Source organism: Sprattus sprattus (genome assembly GCF_963457725.1).
Source record: "Sprattus sprattus genome assembly, chromosome: 11".
Taxonomy (NCBI): domain Eukaryota; kingdom Metazoa; phylum Chordata; class Actinopteri; order Clupeiformes; family Clupeidae; genus Sprattus; species Sprattus sprattus.
Window position 1 is genome coordinate 1,653,466 of NC_137909.1, and position 22,756 is coordinate 1,676,221.

The 22,756-nt window shown below is 41.2% G+C and overlaps 1 protein-coding gene across 2 annotated transcripts in view; it reads right to left on the bottom strand.

The window, feature by feature from the left end:
- Positions 1-9,311, bottom strand: part of jmy (junction mediating and regulatory protein, p53 cofactor) — a 48,370-nt gene extending 39,059 nt beyond the window's left edge. For both annotated transcript variants that reach the window (XM_080848143.1, XM_080848142.1), the window contains exon 1: positions 7,846-9,311. In XM_080848143.1, coding sequence (XP_080704269.1) covers positions 7,846-8,745 — 900 coding nt within the window. In that variant the 5' untranslated portion in view covers positions 8,746-9,311. The remainder of the gene's footprint in view (positions 1-7,845) is intronic.
- Positions 9,312-22,756: the final 13,445 nt, after the last annotated feature.

The following is a 22,756-nucleotide window of genomic DNA, read 5'->3' on the forward strand; positions in this document are numbered from 1 at the left end:
TTTGACCAATCGTCATTTTTCTGCAAATAAATGATCTAAATGACAATATTTTTATTTGAAATTTGGTAGGAATGTTGCCAGTAGGTTATAGAATAAAACAAAAATGTACATTTTACTTTAACCCATACCAATAAATAGTAAAACCAGAGAAACTGATAATTTTGAAGAGGTCTCTTAATTTTTTCCGCGGCTGTATACATATATAGATATTATTACCTGTAGATATAGATATTACCTATATAATTAGCTTTATTAAAGAATTGGGTTCGATCACGTTATTTAGCCATTTCTGATTGGACGAGAGACGTTCCATGCATTGGATTATCCCAGAACAACCCAACGGGGACTTTTCAAAGCTAATAATAAATGACTCCGCGATGAAACATCCTATAGCACATTGATGATAACCGTTAATTCAAAGTTATTCCAAAACAAGACGTTGACAATGGAACTATTTTTTGTTGCAGAGAAACAATGGCGAAATAAAAATTTTTTTAATTAATAACTTCGTGTTGAAATGTTAATTGGTTGACTATAGAATTGTTTTATAAAGGCAATATAGCACTCGTGGGAGTGGGGTAGGTAAGGGATAATCCCACGGGTGTTATTGCCTACGCCACTCGGCCTCCGGCCTCGGTGGCTACGGCCAAACACCACCCGTGGGAATATCCCTTACCCATCCCACTCCCACTCGTGCTATATTGCTTAAATAACCTATTTTTAATTAACAGTGGGAGGAATGGGTTGTAAAGAACCACTATCAAAAAACAGTTTCTTTCCAACTATTTGTTTTACCAGCTCGCTATCAACAGTGACAGCTCTTTCAGGGCTTCTAAAAACAAAGAGGGTCACAATTTGACCACGTCAGGATTTATGTCTGGTACTCCACTAAGAGTAGTCTATAAACTAACAGGGTTTATGTCTGGTACTCCACTAAGAGCAGTCTATAGACTAACAGGGTTTATGTCTGGTACTCCACTAAGAGCAGTCTATAGACTAACAGGGTTTATGTCTGGTACTCCACTTAGAGTAGTCTATAGACTAACAAAAGAAATGCCTTTCTGTTGTAACTGGGAAAGTGTCATTTCATTTCAAAATGAAGCCCTGTAACATTAGTTTGGTTGGTGTTTTATGGGGAACATAAAAGGTTATGAGTTACTCACCCATAGCAAACAAAACCCCTGATCAGTTATTTGTACTGATAGGGCTGGTGTTGACAGTTAGCTCACGCCTACTCTGTTCAACTGGCACCACACACTGTGGTAGGTTTATATTACGTACATCTCTCCATCCATCCTCAGATCACACAGCACGTGCTATATGTGTAATGATATACACAATAATATACAAGAATACAGAATCTGCTATCATCCCTACATAAAATCTATGTATTTATTTACTAACATCAGCAGTACAGTACTATACCTGCAGAGGAGGATACTAACCAATGTCGAGTAACAATCAGTATCTAATGATGACAACGGGTATTACTGAAATCATCCTTATATTGATGTTCTTGTGTAGCTTGTTAAACACCATTCTTTAACACATTTCTGTTTATTGTTTCCATTCTCCCGTCTTGTTTTTTTGGTGGTAGTTAGCTATCCTTAGCTGCTGTGGAGCAAGTTGCAGAGTACGGCACACAATAATTAAAAACTAAACATAAACTCATTCTGACTATGGACTTGTAGAAAATATACCATGTTCAGAATTTCAGTGACTCATTGAATATATGCCTCTGTTGTGTAGTCATATGAATCTAAACTTAGTTTGAAGCACACCTTTATGAGAACTTTTCTAAACCTAATTCTTCAATGAAATGCCATGTGAAAGGGTAAAAGGCCCAGTCCTCAAGCTTGGCAAAAGGTTGTTAATGCTTGGCAGAGACATGAAACTTGGTGGAACGAATCAGGGGACGGTCCCCAATAAGTGCCAAAACTTAAACTTTTTACCATATGGCTCTAGGGGCTACCAGGGGCTACCATAGAAGAAAAATGAATAATAAAAAAAATAAAAGCTTCTCTGCTTGGCCCGCAATAGGAAAAGGTATAAAACACATGTCTGCGGTCACACTCTTACGGGAGATTAAAAAAACACTGTTTAATTAAAAAGGCTTACCCTTCACCACACCCCTGACTCAAAATATTCACAAAAATCTTACCTTTTCATTGAAGTACAATTATTGAAAGAAAAAAAAAACTGTTTATAAATCAAAAATCTAAATATTCACAAAAATCTTACCTTTTCATTGAAGTAAAATTATTCAAAGAAAAAAAAAAACTGTTTATAAATATTTTTCCCCAAAACATGTGTGCCACAATTGACCGATCGCCAGGGCTCCGCCCCCTAGTTATTGTTGCTACGTCCGACACAATTCACAGAACTGTCAACCTCAAAGCCATGGCAAGTACGGGTACGATCGCTATAACTGTCAGTATAAGTGATGATTTTTGGAGTAATACCTCCGCGGTATCCTCCAGATCAAGCCAAAAGGGACTGCAATATGTAGTGGAAGGATATATCCAAAATATTAAGATCAACAACGAAGTGGACACAACAATTATTGAAGCAAAGGCATACAGGTCTCAATAAAAAAAAAATAGAAACCCTACGACCTCTTAATTGAGCCAGCACAACCTTGTAGACTAGTCATGTTATTTCACCACTGGGTAAGATCTGTATACAATATTTCAAGCTAGCTAATAACCTCCCAAGATTATTCTTATTTTTTATTGCGTCTATGGCGAGAGACTCTGGAGGTATGTATGGTGACTATCCTAGCTAGTAATGCTGATGTTACCGTCAGTAACCTTTTGTAAATGTGCACGCTGAGCTATCAAAGCTGGCGATTGCGAACGCCAGCAGCATACATACAAAGTGTTCGTTAAAAGTTCTGTTCAATGTTGTATTAAGCAAAAATGCGAACTACAAAGTGTTCGTTAAAAGTTTTGTTCAATGCTGGCGTTTGCTGTCGATAGCTTCAACAGCTCTGCGAGCAACATTGCAGTGACGGCTGCTGGTCTTTTGAAGAGGGGAAGTTCATTTTTGGCCTACATCAAAAAAGTTATCAATTTATTTTTACTTAAATTCTGCCCTCCGTTCCTCACTAACATGTTCATTGCTCTTTTCATGCCTTTCATATGCCCTGTCAAAGTTAGTCAGATCCCCAAATATTGACCAGCCAACACATCCCTGAGATGGTTTCATCAAGATGCATGGCCAACAGTACATTTTCTGTTACAGCACTTCCAGTCAGCCAGCTAACTTTGTCATACCAGGAGAGCTGAAAAGACCTGTTACTTTTCCCTACTTTTTGCACCAAATCAATCTTAGGTATTGATCTGCCCTGTTGTTTAATTCTAAGTTTCTCCTCGTAAGGAAGACTATCAAATTGCTTTGCCAAAATCAGGTCGACGATATTAACATTATCTACCATCGTGTGCACCTTACTAGCTGGCTAATTCACTCCGACCTAGGCAACAGTATGAATGAACGGCCTAACGAAACGATATTAAACTTGAACAAGGAAATGTGGAAAGTATGTTAAACTGAAACAAGGAAATACGATGAATATGTTTTATTTACAGTGTCAGAAATGAATAATGGAAACAATTTCGCCAAGCAAATATCAAGAAATGGGTTGCAGTTTGACGTAAGACTTTACTTACAAAATCAGCGATAGGGCTGAGCTCCTAGATATTCTAGTGACTCTGTATATCTCAAAACAGCTGTCAATCAAAAAGTGATTCAGCCTTTCGACTGATCCTCCAATCATCACGCGGAAGCCCAGCGTCCAGGCTAGCCCAGGCCAGCCCACTGCTCCATCCACCCCCAGAGACGCTGAGCGTCCGGGGGCGGGACAAATCTTGGCATTTATCCAATGACCGTCGAGTTTCGAGGCAATTAAAAAAACTGTTCCATGCAGTCTCATTCAAGTGAATGGACGCTCGGCTTCTACGGTCAAATGCATTGACATTACGGGAATGTATGAGAAGTTAACAAAATCGAGTCAGTCTTGGATAAGATTCTGATCGAACTGGTCTTCGACATGAAAGTATTCTCTCAGAACATATTTGACAATTTAATTTTTGACATATTAGGGGAAGCTGAGCTTCCCTAGCCTGGCCATTACCAGCCTGTGACTGCATTTCTTTCCATCAGTCAGTCTGGCCAAACCTCGTGCATTGTCGTTTCCGAGATGGGCGGGTGCTTAGCTTGAGGTTTAAAATCATTGGAGTTCCCTTAACCAATCAGCAACGTTTGGTAAGCATTTGGTAGATTAAACTCTTCCCAAAGCCAGTTGGGAGAAGAGCTACGACGTCCTTTCCAATCATAAAACTTACAAGACAATACTCTTGTTCTCCTTTTCATTTTCTGATGTTCTCGAGAGTTGAGACAACTTTTCCGATAGCTTTTCGTGTCTCTTCCTCCAAGGCGAGTTTTGCGTCACAGCTCTGAACTGTTCGCTGATTGGTGCGGTTGGATTTTGAGGCCTGGAGACGATTGTCAACGGGGTTGGGCCAGACTGAGTATGAGCTTGAAATCAATTCAGGCGGAAATACGTAGGCTGGTGTCACCAGGCTAGAGCTTCCCTTGCAGTCTTAGAGAAATCGCCTCTGTAACAGTGACATTTAGACGGGCACATCCATTAACATTTTTTTTTTTTTTAACATGAACACTTTGGTTGGATAGACTAGTTATGTTATTCTAGTGGTAATAATACAAGTATTATTCATGATCCATAACTGTTTGGGGATTTTCTCTCAATTAGATAGTTAGCCATCATACCTAGCGATAGCTAGCTGGCAGCAAGCAGCTTGATTTACTTTGGAGCAGACATATGTGTATTTTGCGATATATTTAGTTGGGTGTGGGGTGACCACACTGTTTAATACACAGCTGGCACTTTTGCGCCTGTGTTTTGGGCTTTGGGGAAGCGAAAAAAAAATGACGTATCCCTCTAATCTCTCAGGGTACCTCATGTCATACCTACAAGTCCCGTAGGCACACTGTTTAACCATGCTGCTCAGACCTCAAAATTGTCGGACCTTTTCTCTTAGTAGCGGTTGCTAAGGTATGATTGGACAAGGGCCTTTCTAGGGAGGAGTTTCGCGATCGGTCAATTATTGGCACCCCTAGAAAAATCTAACTGAAGTATATTTCCTGTTAATTTGACATTTTTTTTGTTAACCTGTTTGATAAGGAACTCTATGAGGTCAACCATGACTTCCAGTTCCACTGGCGTACAAATATGAGGTGACACAGGCCAAATTCCATTAGTCATTCATCAGTATGGGAAAGACCCAAATAACACAGTGACTATGTGCGACGAAAAGTTGTTGAGCTGCACAAATCAAGAAATGGACACAAGAAAATCTCTAAACAGTTGAAAATACCCATTTCCACCATCATGGAAATAATTAAGAAGTTTAAAGCGATATGAGATGTTAAGAATCAGCCTGGAAGAGGAAGTGTCTGTACATTGACCCCACGCACTGTGAGGGGGATGGTTCTACTGGCAAAATAATCTCCAAAGATCACAGCTGGAGAAATGTAGAGGTTAGTTGAGATTTGGGGTCAGAAATTCTCCAAAAGTACCATCAGACGCCACCTACATCACCACAAGTTGTTTTGGAGGGTTGTCAGAAAAAAGCATCTGCTGTCAATCAACAACAAACTAAAGCGCCTACAGTTTGCCAAATGTAAGTCAGACTTTCAATTGGACAGAGTAATATGGTCTGATGAGACCAAAATAAAGCTTTTTGGCAACAAACATCAAAGGTGGGTTTGGCGTAGACAGAAAGATAGCCATATAGAAAAGCACCCCATACCCCATGTGAAGAATGGTGGCGGATCTTTGATGTTGTGGGGCTGTTTTTCTTCCAAAGGCCCTGGACATCTTGTTAGGATACATAGTATCATGGACTCCATCAAATACCAGCAGATATTAAATGAAAACCTAACAGCCCCCTCCAGTAAGACTTAAAATGTGCCGTGGTTGGACCTTCCAGCAGGACAATGATCCCGACCTAAACCCCATAGAAAATCTGTGGGATGAGCTGTAGCCAAGTCTGCAAACGTTGACCTCAGATTCTGAAGGATCTGAAGAGATACTGCATGTAGGAATGGTCTCAGATCCCGTGCCATGTGTTCACTAACCTCATCACGCATTATAGGAGAAGACTTAGAACTATTATCTTGGCAAATGGAGGCTGCACAAAACATTACATTCAAGGGTGCCAATAATTGTGGCACACATGTTTTGGGGGAAAATATTTATTTAAGGTCAATGTATTTTTTTCTTTTAATCATTTTACTTCAATGAGAAGGTAAGATTTTTGTGAATACTTTGAGTGAAAAACCAAGAGGATTAACAGCAAAGACATATTTTTTTAATAGCCTATTTAGCTCATATTCACTTGGGGTGCCAATATTCGTGGAGGGCACTGTATGTTGTCCAACTTTTAAACAGCTTTGTTTGAAAGGTTAAAGGACCAATATGTGATAATTTTCTGATTAAGTACAATAAATGTAACATTAAGATTAAGGAATCATGCTAAACTGAAATACTGGCTTCCTACAACACTGCTTTAGCCAGTATACATCACAGTATATCAATGTGTCTTAATATATTCTCCATTTAAAATTTCCATGCTGTAGCCAAACATCTGTTTGTGTTTTGGCCTTTGTGATTCCACCCACTACCCATATCTCGAGACCCATTTCAACATCATGGGATGCAAACGAACTGGAGATAATATTTGATTCTACCCGACCAAAAAAGCCACAAAAGGCAGCAAAAAAATTGAGACAGCCAGCCGTCGAGAGCTGGCTAACACAGTCATGCTAACACACGTTTATGTTGGGTTAACTGCTGTCAGTCACAGCAGAGGAGCCGCCGGCCTACGGCTGTTTACTACCTCTGCAACAACACAGCTGGCCAGAATTATTTATTCAGTGACAATACATTTGTGACAATCAATAGGTGTGGACAAATTTTGCTAGTGTAAGACTTAGAAACTCTCTCCTCAACCTGTTGTTCTTCCTCTGCCTTCTCCTCAACATTTCTCTTGTCTCACGAACAGGACACTAAAGCTCATGGAGTCTATAAGCCTGTTGTGCAGTGCAAGTGGAAGAGAGTTCCATGTTCGCACTGTCTGCTTAACTATGTCTTTTCGGCGACTAAAGTAAACAAAGCTTCAAGTCAGCATCATTGAAAAACTTCTTACCTTGAGGTTTGTTTACGAAGGGGGGGGGGGTGTGTGATTTTATTGGCTGTTGAGCTCAAATCAACCATCATTCATCAGAAACATGGGCTGGACATTTAATAGGATAAAACTTGTTCCTAAACCCTTTCAGAGACCAGACGTTCTTCTTAGGAAGAAAAAGGGAATCAATTCTCATAAACATGACTTGAGAAAAGAATAGTCTCAAATCATGATACTGGATAAAGTAACTGAATGTTGTTGTCTTTTTTCTTTTCACCCATAGTGTCCAGCAGCCCTCAAACTATAACTTTGAGCTAGACCTGCAGGTAAACAAATCTGTATTTCTGTCAGTTATATAGGGCCCTAAAGAGTAGAAAAGGGTAGCCTACTTAGAAGGCACATTCTAAGAGGTAATATGGAGTTTTTGTCTAAAAAATAGCAAGCTAACTAGCTAACAGCCATCAGACATGCCTTTCAAAAACCAACAAGCACAGTGGTCACGGATAAAGGATGCCCAGCTAAATGTAATGCGCTTTAAAATACAAAGATATGGTTTGAGAGTAGCTCAGCAAGAAATTAAGCAAAATTTTTGACCTGCAAATAAAAACAGATTTTAGTTCATTGAGTGTTGGCCTACCTCATGCAAGCGTTTCTTGGCTCTCTGAAGAGCATCCTCGTAGCCCGTCTGACGGAGCTCACTCAAACTCTCATAATACTCTTCAGCATCTCCACTATCCGCGAACAGCACCTGTGAGAGAATCTTCCACCCACAGGTGTCCAGGGAATGACCTAGGTAGACTTGCAGCTGGTAGCATAGCGTCTCTGTCTCTCGCTGAGAGAGCTCTGGGACCCCGAAAAGCACAGTCCACATTCCTGAATGCTCCTCAGGAAAAGGGGGTAGACACGGTTCCAGGTCAGAGTTGACAGCACAGAGTTGGAGGTGAACGGCGCTCATGTCATGAAATGAGAACAAGCCGGCCCAGCTGAAATCCTGCCGGACAAAACTGTATAAATCCTCCAAACCTTCTGCATCGTCAGCTGGAGACCGGGTCTCACCCATCAGGGTGGGTGTATCAAGGACTCCAATGTCAGAAACTTTAGAGTTGTCGACAGGGTTTCTTACTTTAGTCTGACTAGTATGCTTTGTTTCCACAGTTTTCTCCTTATCATGACTCTCATTTAGTCCCATCTCCCCTAACGACTTGGGAACGCACATTTCCGTTTGGTCTGCTGGGGGACTCTTGAGAGTATTCTCCTTGTTAAGACTTTTGAGAGAAGTCTTCTCTCTAGCTTCCGTTTTCTTAGTCTGCACGGCAACCTTCAGGGATACGAATTCACTTTCGGCATCTTCAACAAGAGATTCTCTGACCACAGTTCTCTTCTGGATTGTTCGGTTGTGGCATGTAATAGCAAACTTTCCTTCAATATCATTCCAAGCGACAATAAAAACAAATCTGTGTTTTTCCTTTTCATCAAAAACATTAGGGCGCACAGAGACCCAATCGGACTCCAAAGAATCTTCCATGGCGAATGACATCTGATCTAATATAGACTTTATCCACTATTAGCAAAACGCAGCTATTAGCGTTAGCTAACCCCTCTATCCCTCTTATCCAGCGGTTAAAAACTATGAAAGACCTTTCCGGTGGTAGCAAGTTGGCTAATTTCACTAGCTAGATTTGAAACTAGCACTGACTTCAAACGTTATGTATTATTTATGAACCAGATACTCCTATGGAAAAATGCACAGTTTGTTTCTAGGTATAACTTCGTCTTACCCTTACACTTTAACGGGACGTCGATGTGCTAGCCGGATAGCAAGCTACGTTAGCTACCTACCTGCTAGCTACCGTTAATGTTCAATCTTTTACACGCATCGACAACAAAATTCATCTGATCTTTAACTTCGTTAATTTTTCTTGATCGACATACAGACATTCCCCTGCCCAACAACACACGTCTTTACTTTTCGTCATTGTTGTCTTACACTTGTTCGTCTAACTTAACGTTCGAAGGCACTGCGTTAGCCCTTTTGTACTCTACGAACAACGCAGAATCGCAACTCCCACTGTCACGTGTGAAGGTCTGTTTACAAGCACACGAGTGTTCGCTGAGTATGCTAGTTCTTGGTGGTCCAAATGTTGTTGTGGTGGCGGAGGTTGAGTGAACCCCTTCAGTCTAAGAACCATTCGGTTACCGCATGCAACTCAAATTATGAACGCCAAAATGGTAGCTTTAATCGACGATACTGTATGTTTAAGGTCTGCTTAAACACGCAACAACATCTCATACTACTGCTTTTTGGTATTTCGATGGATAATCCATAGTTCTCGATTGGTATATAGGATGTCGAGTCGCTGCTGATGACGTAGGTAACAGACAAGCGGCGTAAACATCTGCACGTGGGTCACGCAACATACGTAGAGACGTATTGAAAGAGGGAGGAGAGGAGGAGCTGCAGTCGAATAGTCTGTTTTGTTTAGGAAGACGGTGGCACCAGTATACATTTGTCTAGACAAATTGACAAACATAGACTTACAATGATGAGACTAGCTTTAAATTTAATTTAATGAATTGTAAAATCCCTCACTTTCGCCTACAGGACAACCACTGGATCAGCAGAAGCTTATTAAAAGCCCCATTCCGGGATAATTGGTATTTCTTTGCTACTGAGCTCCCCCTAAAGTTGTGGAGTGTAGCTCACTTTTACACCAAAATACAAATCCCCCTAATAGACAGTGTACACGTGTATTTGTTGACAAGCTGAAGGATATGGAACCTGCAAAGACAACAACAGAAGCATGTAGACTGACAAGGCAGAGGAATATCACAGCATTTTACAGAAATATGACGCAGAAATATGACTCTGCATAGTTTTATTTATTGTGACATCGGAGATAAATGTGAAACAAAGAAAAGAAAAGAAAAAAAGAATGACACATTTTAGTTTTGCTGAAATACTGCTCACGTTTTCATAGCATATTCATTGTTTTCTTAGTGTTTGAATGTGGAGTATGTGTGATCTAATAAAATGTTGGCGACATTGGACAGTGTAGTTTATTACCAGTTAGCTGAGTTAGGTTTTCAAGGTTGCAAACTTCCAACGCTTATTGGTGTAAGACTGACGAAGACTGATCAAACTTCTGACATAAGATACATTTAAGTTGAAAGTGACTATTGCAGAGGTGGTGTAGACACACACACTCTGAATTCCACCTCTGCATTTGACCCATCCAGGGTAGTGACACACACAGCACCCAGTGACACACACACAGTGAAGTGAAGTTACACTTACCCGGAGCAGTGAGCTGCCTTCAGGGGCGCCGGGGAGCAGTGATCTGGGTTAGGTGCCTTGCTCAAGGGCACTTCAGCCGTGGATGTGGGCATAGGAGAGCAGTGATCTACCACTTCCCCCGCCCACATTTTTCCTACTGGTCGGGGATCGAACCGACCACCCTACGGTTTCCAGCCTGAAACCCTAACCAGTAGGCCACTGTTTTGATCATAGCCAGAGACAGGACATATCAATGACTTTGGGCATCTGGAAAAACTACACATCTCTGTGAGACAGGCATGACACCAATAAGATAACAGCCTACGTTGAATTATTTCATAAATAACATTGGCAGGGATGTTTATGATGATTATTGATGCCAGAAAGCATTACACAGTTCTCGCAAGCTGTCTCGCGCCCTGTACCCCAAAGTTACATAGCGCAATACTAGGCGTGCTGTGTAAATACTAAATTAGTTTGAGGCATACTTTAGAAATACAATGACTAATGGTATTATTATTAGTATTGATGGGTTGATTAATTGAATGATTGATAATTGAATTGAATCGCGCAGAGACCGCCCTGTGGTATGTTTGCACTCGTGAATGCCTTTGGATTGATGCCACAGTCTGTTGTGGAATGCATTCAGCTACTTTCAGGTCCTTGAGGATATTTCAACGGCACTCTGTTACCTCCCATCTGAGCCTATATGGATGACATGATGATACTGACTGACGGAACAACTGCTCCATGTACCCGTTAGTTGTTAGCCAAACTGAATGACAGTCTAAATGAGTAAGAATGAAAGCGAAACCTACTTTACTAGGAGAAAACTGGAAGAAGAGAGGTTTTGCATAGATGGTGAGGTGAGTCCTTCTTTTGTAATAAAAAAAAAGTTTAGGCAGGTGGTACAATTCCACATTTAGTGACTGAGAACAAGCGTCAGAGCTTAGAGAATTCATTGTTAAGGCTTTCAGTACTAAAGACCTTCTTGCCGGGTCTCTCCAGTTAGGCCTTTGACTGTCTATGAAGCTGTTATTTAAGAGGTGGAGAAATTTGAGAGAATCAGCAATAAGGCAGTTAAGGCTTAGATATGCTTCTATGACTGTGTTACTGCGTGGCCAGTCTGGCCACGCAGTACCTGCGAAGCAGTCGCAAACCTTTTAAGCTTAATTTATGGTCAGCCTTTTACGCCGACACGCAGAGCCCCTTTGCTTCGTTGCGAATCCCCAGTACATCGCTGTTAACCTTGTGAGTAGTAGCATGCTAACATTAGATAGCTGGCTCAGACAACTCGCAAATCCCCTCAGACGTATTTTTCAGCAGCAATAATGGTGTAAAAATGTACAAATACGACCATCTACGGAGTTTGGTCGGCCATCTTTTTTTTTTCAGCGGCTCGATTTGTTTGCCTGGTCTTCAGGTCTTGCTTTGTGACACCCACTAACCGACAGACAACTATTCGACAAGTCCGTATTTGCTTGGGAGCTTTCCAATAAAATAAAGTCATTTTAACATAACTGAACCCTGCTGTTGTGTCATCTAAACAAAAGCATAATGCTGTAAACGTTTAATTATTAATGTATGTATTTCTCTGCAATTCACTCCATAATTGCCAGCAGTCTTTCAATTCTTTCGTCAAACTTCTGCTGACGCTCCGCCTCCTTCCGCTGATGCTCAACCTCCAGGGCCAGATCTCTTTCCATTATCTATATAAGGAAAGCCATGGTATAGCGCTGCTTCTTTCCCCTTCCTTCCCCGCTTATCTCCTTACTGAAAGAAAAAGTCTGTTGAATTTACATAAATTAAGTATGTACATCGGTTGCACGCAATAAAATCATGTTTTGCCAACATGAATCTTTCATTGAAATATACTGAACAATTTTACATCAGACACACATGATTTTATTATACAATTTAAACCCAAATATTTCATGCACAATTAACAATAAAATCATGTTTTTCCAAAATGAATCTTTCATTGGAATATACTTAAGAATTATATTTTACTAAAACCATTTTATTACGCAATTTAAACCCAAAGTTTTCATGTTCAACAAACTTAATCTGTATATGTATTTTTTTATGCTAGGGCCATATAAGTCAATGTAATTTTCATGCTTAATGTACTATATTCATTCAAAATTTGTTAAATTGACATCTCTAATTTAAGTATGAATTTAGTAGTTTGATATGAACATAAATATTATATCAGTTTAACAATTAACACAAAATTCCTTGTCTACAAAATAAGGACCAGGACACACCGAACAGATGTTAAAGCCCCATTATGCAACAATTATGCTTCAGGATTAGGGTTAGGATAAGCAGTTTAACATTAAATAACAGCTTTAAAAAAATTGGGGCGCTACAATGACTTTTAATATGGAGAATCGCCTCTGTGCCATTGCCATAGCAGGGTCCATTGGGCCTCATTTATTAAACGTACTTACGCACAGAACTGATCTTAGACTGTGCGTGTGATCAAATCCACGTCTAAGTACAGATTTATAAAAACCGTCTTAGACGTAGAAAAGGACGTATCTCTACGTCCGGTTTCAGTTCGTGTAAGTACATTTCCTTGCGGCAATACTGGAGTACTGCAGGAATTCAGGACTCTCCGAGCGCCAACAGCCGACACGCAGTTTCATCATCATCATCGTCAGCACCACCGTCTCCATTTGGGCTAATGGTGAAAGGCCAAATTAATGTTTCGCTCAATAAAATCAAATAAACTATTAGAATAATTTACACATAGATAGAAATAGATAAAAAAGCCTTTATTGTCATTGTATTTACATACAACGAAATTTGGAGTGCTTCTCCTGTTGGTTTCGACGAGGGACAACATATAACACAACAACAACATATAACACAACAATATTGCATATCTAAAAAACGGTAGGAATAGCATACAATATATATAAATATTAAGTGTGCAACAAAGCGCCGTGGAATATATTAAAGTACCTATGTATATATTATCATACAATATATGCAGCAACAGCACACAGCATAACAGAATATATATATATATATATACTTATATACAATATATACAACACCAGTACACAGAATAAGAAATACAGAAATACAAAGATGGTATGTGTGACTTGCAGTCAATCAATAAAGTGAAGTTTAGTGCATGACTGTATTAAGTGTTCTGATGGCCGTAGGGAAAAAACTGTTCCTAAGACGTGTGGTCCTTGCTCTAAAGGATCTGTACCGTCTGCCTGAAGGTAGGAGAGTAAACAGGTGGTGGCCTGGGTGAGAGGAGTCTTTTAGGATGTTATTGGCCCTGCTAAGGTAGCGGGAGCGTGCAATGGATTCCAGGGAGGGCACGGAGCAGCCAGTGATCTTTTGTGCTGTGTTGATGACCCTTTGGAGGGCTCTTTTGTCTGCTGCAGAGCAACCAGAGTACCACGCCGAGATGCAGTTCGTCAGTACACTTTCGATAGTGGTGCGGTAGAAGGCCACCATGAGTTTACACTCGAGGTGGTTTTTCCTGAGTACTCTCAGGAAGTGTAGTCGCTGCTGTGCTTTTTTGACTGTCACTGAGGTGTTGGCAGACCATGAGAGGTCATCTGTCAGGAGGGCTCCAAAGAACTTGAAGGAGTGGACCTTCTCCACACAGTCCCCGTTGATGTAGAGTGGGGCCGGATCTGCACTTTGCCTTCTGTAGTCCAGAATTAATTCTTTAGTTTTTGTGGTGTTCAGTGAAAGATTGTTGTCTGAGCACCACACTGTCAGTTTCTGAACCTCATCTCTGTACGCTGATTCGTCGTCTTCTGTTATGAGCCCGATCACGGTGGTGTCATCAGCAAATTTAATGATGGTGTTGGTGGGATGGGTTGGAGTACAGTCATGAGTGTACAAGGAGTACAGTAGTGGGCTCAGTACACAGCCTTGTGGAGAGCCAGTGCTAAGCGTGATGGTGGAGGAGAGGTGGGTGCCGAGTTTTACAGTTTGTGTGCGGTTTGTGAGGAAGTCCTTTATCCAGGTGCAGATGGAGGGGGAGAGGCCTAGTGCAGTTAATTTGCTTACTAGTATGTCAGGGATGATAGTATTAAAAGCTGAGCTGTAGTCAATGAAGAGCATTCTTATATAGGTTCCACGGAGTTCCATGTGGCTCAGTGCGGAGTGGAGGGCTACGTCTATGGCATCTGCCGTGGACCTGTTTGCTCTGTAAGCAAACTGATGCGGGTCGAATGTGAGGGGAAGGGTTAATTTGATGTGGCGAGAAACCAGTTTCTCAAAGCACTTCATTATTACAGCTGTAAGTGCAATTGGTCTATAGTCATTTAGGCTGTTGATGGCTGGTTTCTTAGGGACGGGGATGATGAAGTTGATTTTAGGCAGGGGTGGATGGTGGCTAGAGCAAGGGAAAGGTTGAAGATCTTGGTGAAGACCCCAGCGAGTTGGTTGGCACAGGCATTGAGTACCTTTCCAGATACTCCGTCAGGGCCAGCGGCTTTTCTGGTACTCACTGATTTGAGCGCACATCTCACCTCATGTTCTTGTAGGATGAGAGTGTGGCTGCTGGGGGTTGGTGGAGTCAGTGTAATTGTGGTGGGCCTGTTGACCTCGAAACGGGCAAAGAAATTATTAAGTTCCTCTGCCAGTGAGGCATCAGCGTGGACAGTGCTGGTGTTGCTGTTTTTGTAGTTGGTGATGCTTTGAATTCCCTGCCACACTCTCCTTGGATTGTTATTAGTAAGATGGTCTTCAATTTTCTCCTTGTAAGCCCTCTTGGCATCTTTGATGCCTCTCTTCAGGTTGGCTCTAGCAGTACTGTACAAAGCCTTGTCACCTGATCTTAAGGCGGAGTTCCGCTCCTTGAGTAGGGTCTTGACCTTGCTTGTCATCCAGGGTTTCTGGTTAGGGTACACCCGAATCCTTTTGATTGCATGAATGAGATTCACATCTTATAGGTATTCCGTTTTAATTTCACAAGTGTAAAACATTTCGCTCAAACTTATAGCCTATAAAAAGACTAATAGTGGCTTAGTTTTCAGTAGGAGATATGGCTGCATTGGCGTTGTTAGAGGATATTGCCAACTGCGCAATAAGGAGAGAGAGGGTTTTTTTGTGATCGTGCAGACTTTTTGACACAGGATGATGTATGTCTGATAAGCAGGTACCGCTTGCCGAGAGCGTTGTGCCCGGTGGTGTAGTCCAGGGTATACGCAGGTATACGGAGTATACCCACTTATTTAACAGTCAGCATTGGATTAACCACCTCTCAAAACAGGGCGTTTATCATGTGCTGTATGGGCTGCTTCAAAATAAATAAAGAGTATACCCACTTCTCCAGGGACCACTACACCACTGGTTGTGCCCAAATGGCCTCTCGTCTAGAGAGGCGCACCAGAGGCAACCACGCCATACACGTTCAGGTATTGTCCGTTCTTGGATTCCTGGCTACAGGAACGTTCCGATGAGAAATTGGAGACCAATCCCCGTCATCATTAAGCAGAATTTTGCCCGATGTTCTTCGCAGTATACTATCCCATATGCCCGCAATTTATTAGATTGCCATACAGTGCCCAGCAAAATGTGAAAGAGGATTTCCTGCGCAAAACAGGGTTCCCAATGTATTCTCATCCAGATTTCGCACGCTCAGAAAGCCTAGGAAGCCCACTTCAATACAGCACAGGTCGGTAGTGGAGCGCACTTGGTGCTGGCCTTGGTGAGCCTTGGTGCTGCTGCCGCAGATGCGGCTTTTGGTGCTGCTCGTGCCGCAAGTGCTGGTGCTTCGGAGTCGTGTCTACTACATGTCAAATACTTAGCTTTTGCCATTATGCCACCAGACAGGCTTTCTAACAATGTTTTGGCCCGCATCTGCTGTTCCATCAGCAGAACGTCGATGTCAGCCTCACTTTAATTCTTCTGTTTACATGTTTCTTTCTTGCTTGCCACTGTCACAGAGAGTTTGTGCATTGAGGATGCGCTCTGTTTGTGCATTAAAAATATGCCGATTAAATTAAATAGGGGCGTTTTGAGGGCGGAGATTCAGTTGCGCACAGTGGCGGTCCGTGCATTTCACGACTAGGCCTTCAGCGATGTCCTACACGATGTTAAACTGAGTGAATCCACCTCCTAATACCATCATTATGACGCCATGGCTCTCGAACCATTCTATTTATACAGAAAGGCAGTATAAGTGAGCATTGCATCACCTTAACATAGTCGAGTACAACAGACTTTATTAATATTTCCGGAGCATTTAAAATCAATACACCCGTATTAACAATACATTAAGAGTAGTAAACTCTCAGTTATATGATCGCTTGGATATTACTGTCACAACTTAAAAATAAAAGGCGATTTTCAGGGATTAGTTTACAAAGTTTTATTAAGTCCACCGAGAGTAGCCTATGTGAGCTTTAACAAGTTTGTCCACTAAACATCGCATTGTCCCACCTGCAAAGCAGTTTCATTAAACTTCCCATCCTCACGATATCCAGTTTTTCTTGAAAGTTCCGTCTTGAAAATGACGTTGTAATTGTATCCAAAAACTGGAATTATCAAGTTGGTGTAAACTACTTTATTTGAGTTGGTTAATGTAATTATATTTAGTCTTACCAATTGAAACAACTAGCATAATAAGCATTGAAACTGATGTAGCCTACGTCGTTTTCGCATTAGCCAGCTAAACTGAGCACTGAAGCACTGCACCGGTCTGCCTCAGTATCCAATCAAAGGACGTTTACGTGTCACGTTCAACGCGTGGAAAGAAATCTTCCGGGCCTTCTAGAAGGCCCAGTATCGCCAACTCGAAATCTGATTGGTTGTTACAACTGTCTGTTTCAGTTCATTCAACTTAAATGAACTGAAACAGCCAGTTGTGATAACCAATCAGATGTACACGGGCCTTCAATGTGAATTCTGAAGGCCTCAGGGAAGATTTCTGTTCTCGGGGAAGATTTATTTGAGCGTGGCAACACATGATAGCTGAAATATGATTGGATGAAAGCTCTAACATAAATTAACAACGCTGGAAGCTATGAAATGAAGATAATGGATTATGGGGAATAATTAAATACATATTTATGAAAAGAAAATATTGAAATTAAATGTATTTTATTACATTTATTTCTGATTATGTTTAGGCCAGCAGAGAAGGCCTTGAAGGCCCTGACGGACCACCACTGGTTGCGCACAATTTCACGACCATTTGTGATTTATAACCGAAGGATTGGCGTACACGTGTTTTTTGTGTGTACGTCTGTTTTCTGTGGATCTCACTTACGCTCATTTCAGGAAATGTCTTAGACAAAATGTAGGATGGTTTCTACGCAACGTTTTATAAATGAGGCCCATTGTCTGTGGAAGATGTCCTGCAGGGCTTGGAGCTCCCCGCCGATGATGAACCTCGCAGACCTGACCACACTGCGTACACTGCAAAAACTGCTTTTCTAACCTAGTGTTAAAACTCTTATATTAAGATAAAAAATCTAGTTGGTCTTGTTTCTAGCTAAATTGTACTTACCTAGTGCTTTCTTGGTAAGGTTATTTTTACCTATTTCAAGCAAATATTACTTGGGCTGTCTTGATAAGCACATTTGTACTTAATTTGAGTTCTTTAAAACTAGATTTGAGAACTTTATCTTAAAATAATCCACTTTAAGTGTCTTATTTTAAGTTGAAAACGTTTAATTTCAAGCATAAATTTGCTTGTTTTTTTCTTAACGGAATAAAGGTCATAATTCAAGTTATTTTCAAATAGATATGAGCTTTAACAACCACTTAATTGCACCATGTAGTAAAAGTGACCTAAATCACTTAAAGCCCCATTATGCAACAATTATACTTCAGGATTAGGGTTAGGATAAGCAGTTTAACCTTAAAATCACAGCTTAAAAAAAATTGGGCTGCTACAATGACTTTTAATATGGAGGATTGCGTCCGTGCCATTGTCATACGAGGGTCCATAGGCATATAACAGGGTTCTGTAGTTTTGCCTGCCGCAGCCCGCCGCCCTGACTTGTTTACCTTCTGCCGATCTAGTAAGTAGCTTATTTTGCCTTCTTGCTTTGTCTTCTGTTGCACTTGCTTGATGTTTGACTGTGTAAGGACAGTCGCTGAGTAACTAGTTTGTCATAATGTCAAAGTCAGCACATTTCAAGAGATTTCGTTAGTTTTAGCTGCTAGCATACCTTTAGCGAATAGCTATTGATCCGTTGTGCTGCTTTAAAAACACAGTCAAATATACTTGAGATACTTGTGGATTAAGATGCTCAGTCAGAAGTGTCGTCATAAACCACAAGTTTTCCTCAAACTTGGTGGCACTATCGGATTCACTCGAACACATCTCAAAACGTCTCTGAGGCTGCATGCCAGTGATGTGAACTGAAGCAAGTACAACAGCTGAAGAAAAGATTGTGCCTTTCGACTTCAAAAGCTAAAGGTAAGCTCACATAATTTAACTTCTGCCTACTTTGGTAATTCGTCAGCAATATTGAAAACCAAAATGTATGTAAATGACCAAGACCTCTGGTTGAAGTTATAAACTTTTTAGCAAACAAAGCTAGCACAGTTGGCGTCAGCTAAGACGGCTAACCTAGCACATGAAATTCAATTGAAGCAATTTCGACTGAGCTAACGTCTCTCATATGTTTTAAACTAGTGCCAGGTAATACAATGACAGAAAGTGTCACTATTAGTCTTGTCTGTAAAAAAGTAAGCAAGTTCAGTGGATTCATTTACTGTGAATGTTGGTGATATAATAGCTAGAAGCTGCAGTTAGCTCTTAGCTGGCTAGCTACTCTATGGGCCCTATTTTAACGATCAGAAACGCAAGTAGGACAGCGCCAAACGCAAGTAGCTGTGTGGGCGGCTCTATGGCGCAATTGCTATTATAACGGCGGAAAAAACACACTTGCGCCCAGCGCAAATGTCAAATTGGTTGGTCCAAAGGAGGTTACTCAGCCATAGGTGTGGTTTGGGCGTAATATGCAATAAACCAATCAGAGCGTCACCTCACATTCCCTTTAAGTGTGAGGAGCGCATATTCCATATCAGCTTGTTATTATAATGGCGGAATTACCTGGAGGAAGACCGTGAGGCCACCAGAACGTGTGTTACCAGAAACAATCACGGCAATATTTTCCCATACTTGTTTGGAGAAATGTTTCTACTTTTCATTTCTCGTTTGTATTTTTTCAGTTACAAGCATTCGTTTTTTGGTGGAAACATATTTGAAATAAAAGTCACAAAAACATACTTTCCGATGTTTTGGGTTCACCCTCACTGAATCACTAGGTTATGTATGCATGGTAATAATATTGCACCCATCGGCACATGCAGTTCAACCTCACGTCTTCTAAAGTCCTCTAATCTATCCTCATTTATGTCATTGACACATCCATGATTCTTGGCAATGTTGTGTAAAACACTGGGGGGGGGGCACGTATGTGAATATGGGTGCAGTCTATAGCGCCAAGGACGCCAGGGAACCCATACTTCTCCCAGAACGCCTGCTTAGTCCTCTCTTGGCTGTCGAGTGTTACGGGACATTTTATGAATTCCCCAGCATGTTAGACTAGACCTGACGTAACTGCATGTATAGCCGAACTTATCGCAGACTGTGATAGGGACAGTGTGCGTCTGTCCCCAGCTCATCTGCCAGAGAGAGAGCGAGTGAGTGTGAGTGTGTGCGTGCGTGTGTGCGTGCGTGCGTGCGTGCGTGCGTGCGTGCGTGCGTGCGGCCAGCCACTGATCAGGCTCTCCTCTCTTCCGATCTCTCCCTCTCCCTCCCTTTTCTCCTTATCTCGCCGCAGACTGTGATAGGGACAGTGTGCGTCTGTCCCCAGCTCATCTGCCAGGAGATGGCAGACATCAGAACCGCCATTACAATTAACCTGAATCATTTGGGTCAATGTGTACGCTGGATGTATGCCTATTTTTAAAATATCTTGGATATGGATATCACAATGATTTCGTCATGTGGTAAATACTTTATTTTCCTTGTAATTATATATGGCTTGCCAAAAAATTGGTGTAAATCTCTTGTGTAGACGAGAGAAGTAAAGTGTAGCCTACTGTGCAGCCAAGCACGCGTCCTTAAAATAGCGTCTGAATACCCGCCACAGACTCTACACAATGCGCCTGTGACCTTAGACTAGCTTTTTTCTGGTCAACGCCGCACTTTCGTTTTGAAACTGCAAGATACCACAAAGGAAGACTTGCGCCCGAGAAACGCCTTCTCTGTTCCGCCCTGCCCATATCAGCGCAAGTTCATTTCGACGCGCGCCTCTGGAGGTAAAATCCCGCTGTGCGCCGGGTGCAAGATAGGAATGATACATGCGTCGGTGACAATGTCAATTGCGCTGGGTGCAAGATAGGGCCCTATATGTTAAGGATCCCCCACACAAGCTTTGACTTGAAGTTCAAGATTTTTTTCTTTCTGAAAGAGTAAGAACCCTTTTCTTGAAATTACAGATGGAGCAATTGGACAAGACAACACAGTCACTTCTGGAAGGTAAGTCTATGATAGTAGATATGATAGAAGATGGTTGTATAGATAAAGCCAAAGATTGTGGCTAGACTGGCTATGCATGTTTTCCCTAGAAGTGAATAGTTAGCTGGCTGGCATGGAGTGGCAGTAAGACATGTAATGACAATAGTAATGCAAACTTAAACATGTGTAAGGGATAATGTACAGTGAGGTGGTCATTATCGCCACATAGCCGATATGCTTCCACTCTTTTTCTTGAATCCTCAGTGCTCTTAAGTATCCATAGTTTCAGGGACATAATAATATCGCTGATTAACTCTTACCACTTTGTTTGCAGCTGCACAGATCATTGCCTTGTTGGAGGCGCTCCTAAAAATGTTCCCTTCCCCAGCCGTCCCTCCAAGAAAACTCAAGTCGGCAAGTGATGCATGGGTTTTAGTGTCAGTACATAATGCTTTCATTTGTGAATTTCATGTGTTTGGTTTAACTTCATTCTGCCCCCCTCCCCCAATTTGTTGCTTTCAGCCATCTGAGGACCCCAATGTCTTCTTGCGTAAAAGGCCGCTTAGCAGTCCTGTCTTCATCATCGACTCCAACAATGTGCTTCCGACAGTAAGCAATACCCCACTGACGACCTTGCCAAGGGACATGCTTCCGGAGTCCCTCATGATACTGATGGGATGTTGCTATGTGTGCCAGTTCACCTATTCCAAGTGAATTGCTACGCTATTGTCCATAATACAAACAGATGTGCTGTACTGAAAGATTCTATTGACGAGAGTGAAAAGATGACAACATATAAAAAGGTGCTTGCTAACCGGCAAGAATTCATCCAAACCTAGTCTGTCTCTCCCTCTCCTCTTTGTCAACCTCTCTCTGTATGTCACTCTTCTCTATGCCCCACCCCCCCTCTATCTCTTTCTCTATATGTCTGGAGGTCAGGACAGCACACAGTAACACAATGTCCAATGTATTTCCAGCTAAATTTGTTAATGATTTGTTGGCTGTTGGATGATTTCCGACTGTTTGATGTGTTGCTGAATTGTTATCGTTTATGTTAGATGTCAATGTACCTTATGTCTGACAGTTAACTAAAATCATTATGTGTAATATGTAATTAAGTACATTTAAGCATTCTGATGCTTAATATTGTTCATTATTGTCAAATGCCTGTTCTTGGTTTCTTCATTAACAGGGTAATAAAACAGTGATAAATAATATGTTGTGAAATGTTTCCATGATTTTAAGAGCTATTGGTCTGATTTGAAGTAACTTAAAGCTTTAGAAGTACTCCAGGTTTGAGTGATGACAGACTTCTTTGGAAGTTACTATATGACTTGAAATCAGTGTTGTCAGTCTAAATTTTACTCTTATTTTAAGATTTTGTGGTCTTATGTAGAAGCCTGAATTGTTTCTTATTTCAAGTACTAATGCCTCAGAAGATCACTAGATTTGAGTAACATTAGGCGTATTTTGAGGTAACTGCATGGTTTGAAATAAGTAGAATTAGTCTTATTTCAGGACATTCTGCTTGAATTGTCTCTTATTTCAAGTACTAATGCCTCAGAAGTTCACTAGATTTGAGTGAAATCAGGCTTTTTTTGAGGTAACTACATGTCTTGAAATGAGTGGAATTAGTCTTATTTCAGGACATTCTGTGCTTTTGGAGTAATGGTAAGAAATCTTAACAAGCCAAATTTGCTCAAGGCACTGGCAGCCAAATTTGCTTGTTTTAATCAAAATCCTGCTTAAATATGTAATTATTTGTCTTAAATCTAGAGGGGCATTTTTTGCAGTGTGTATGCACTGCAAAAA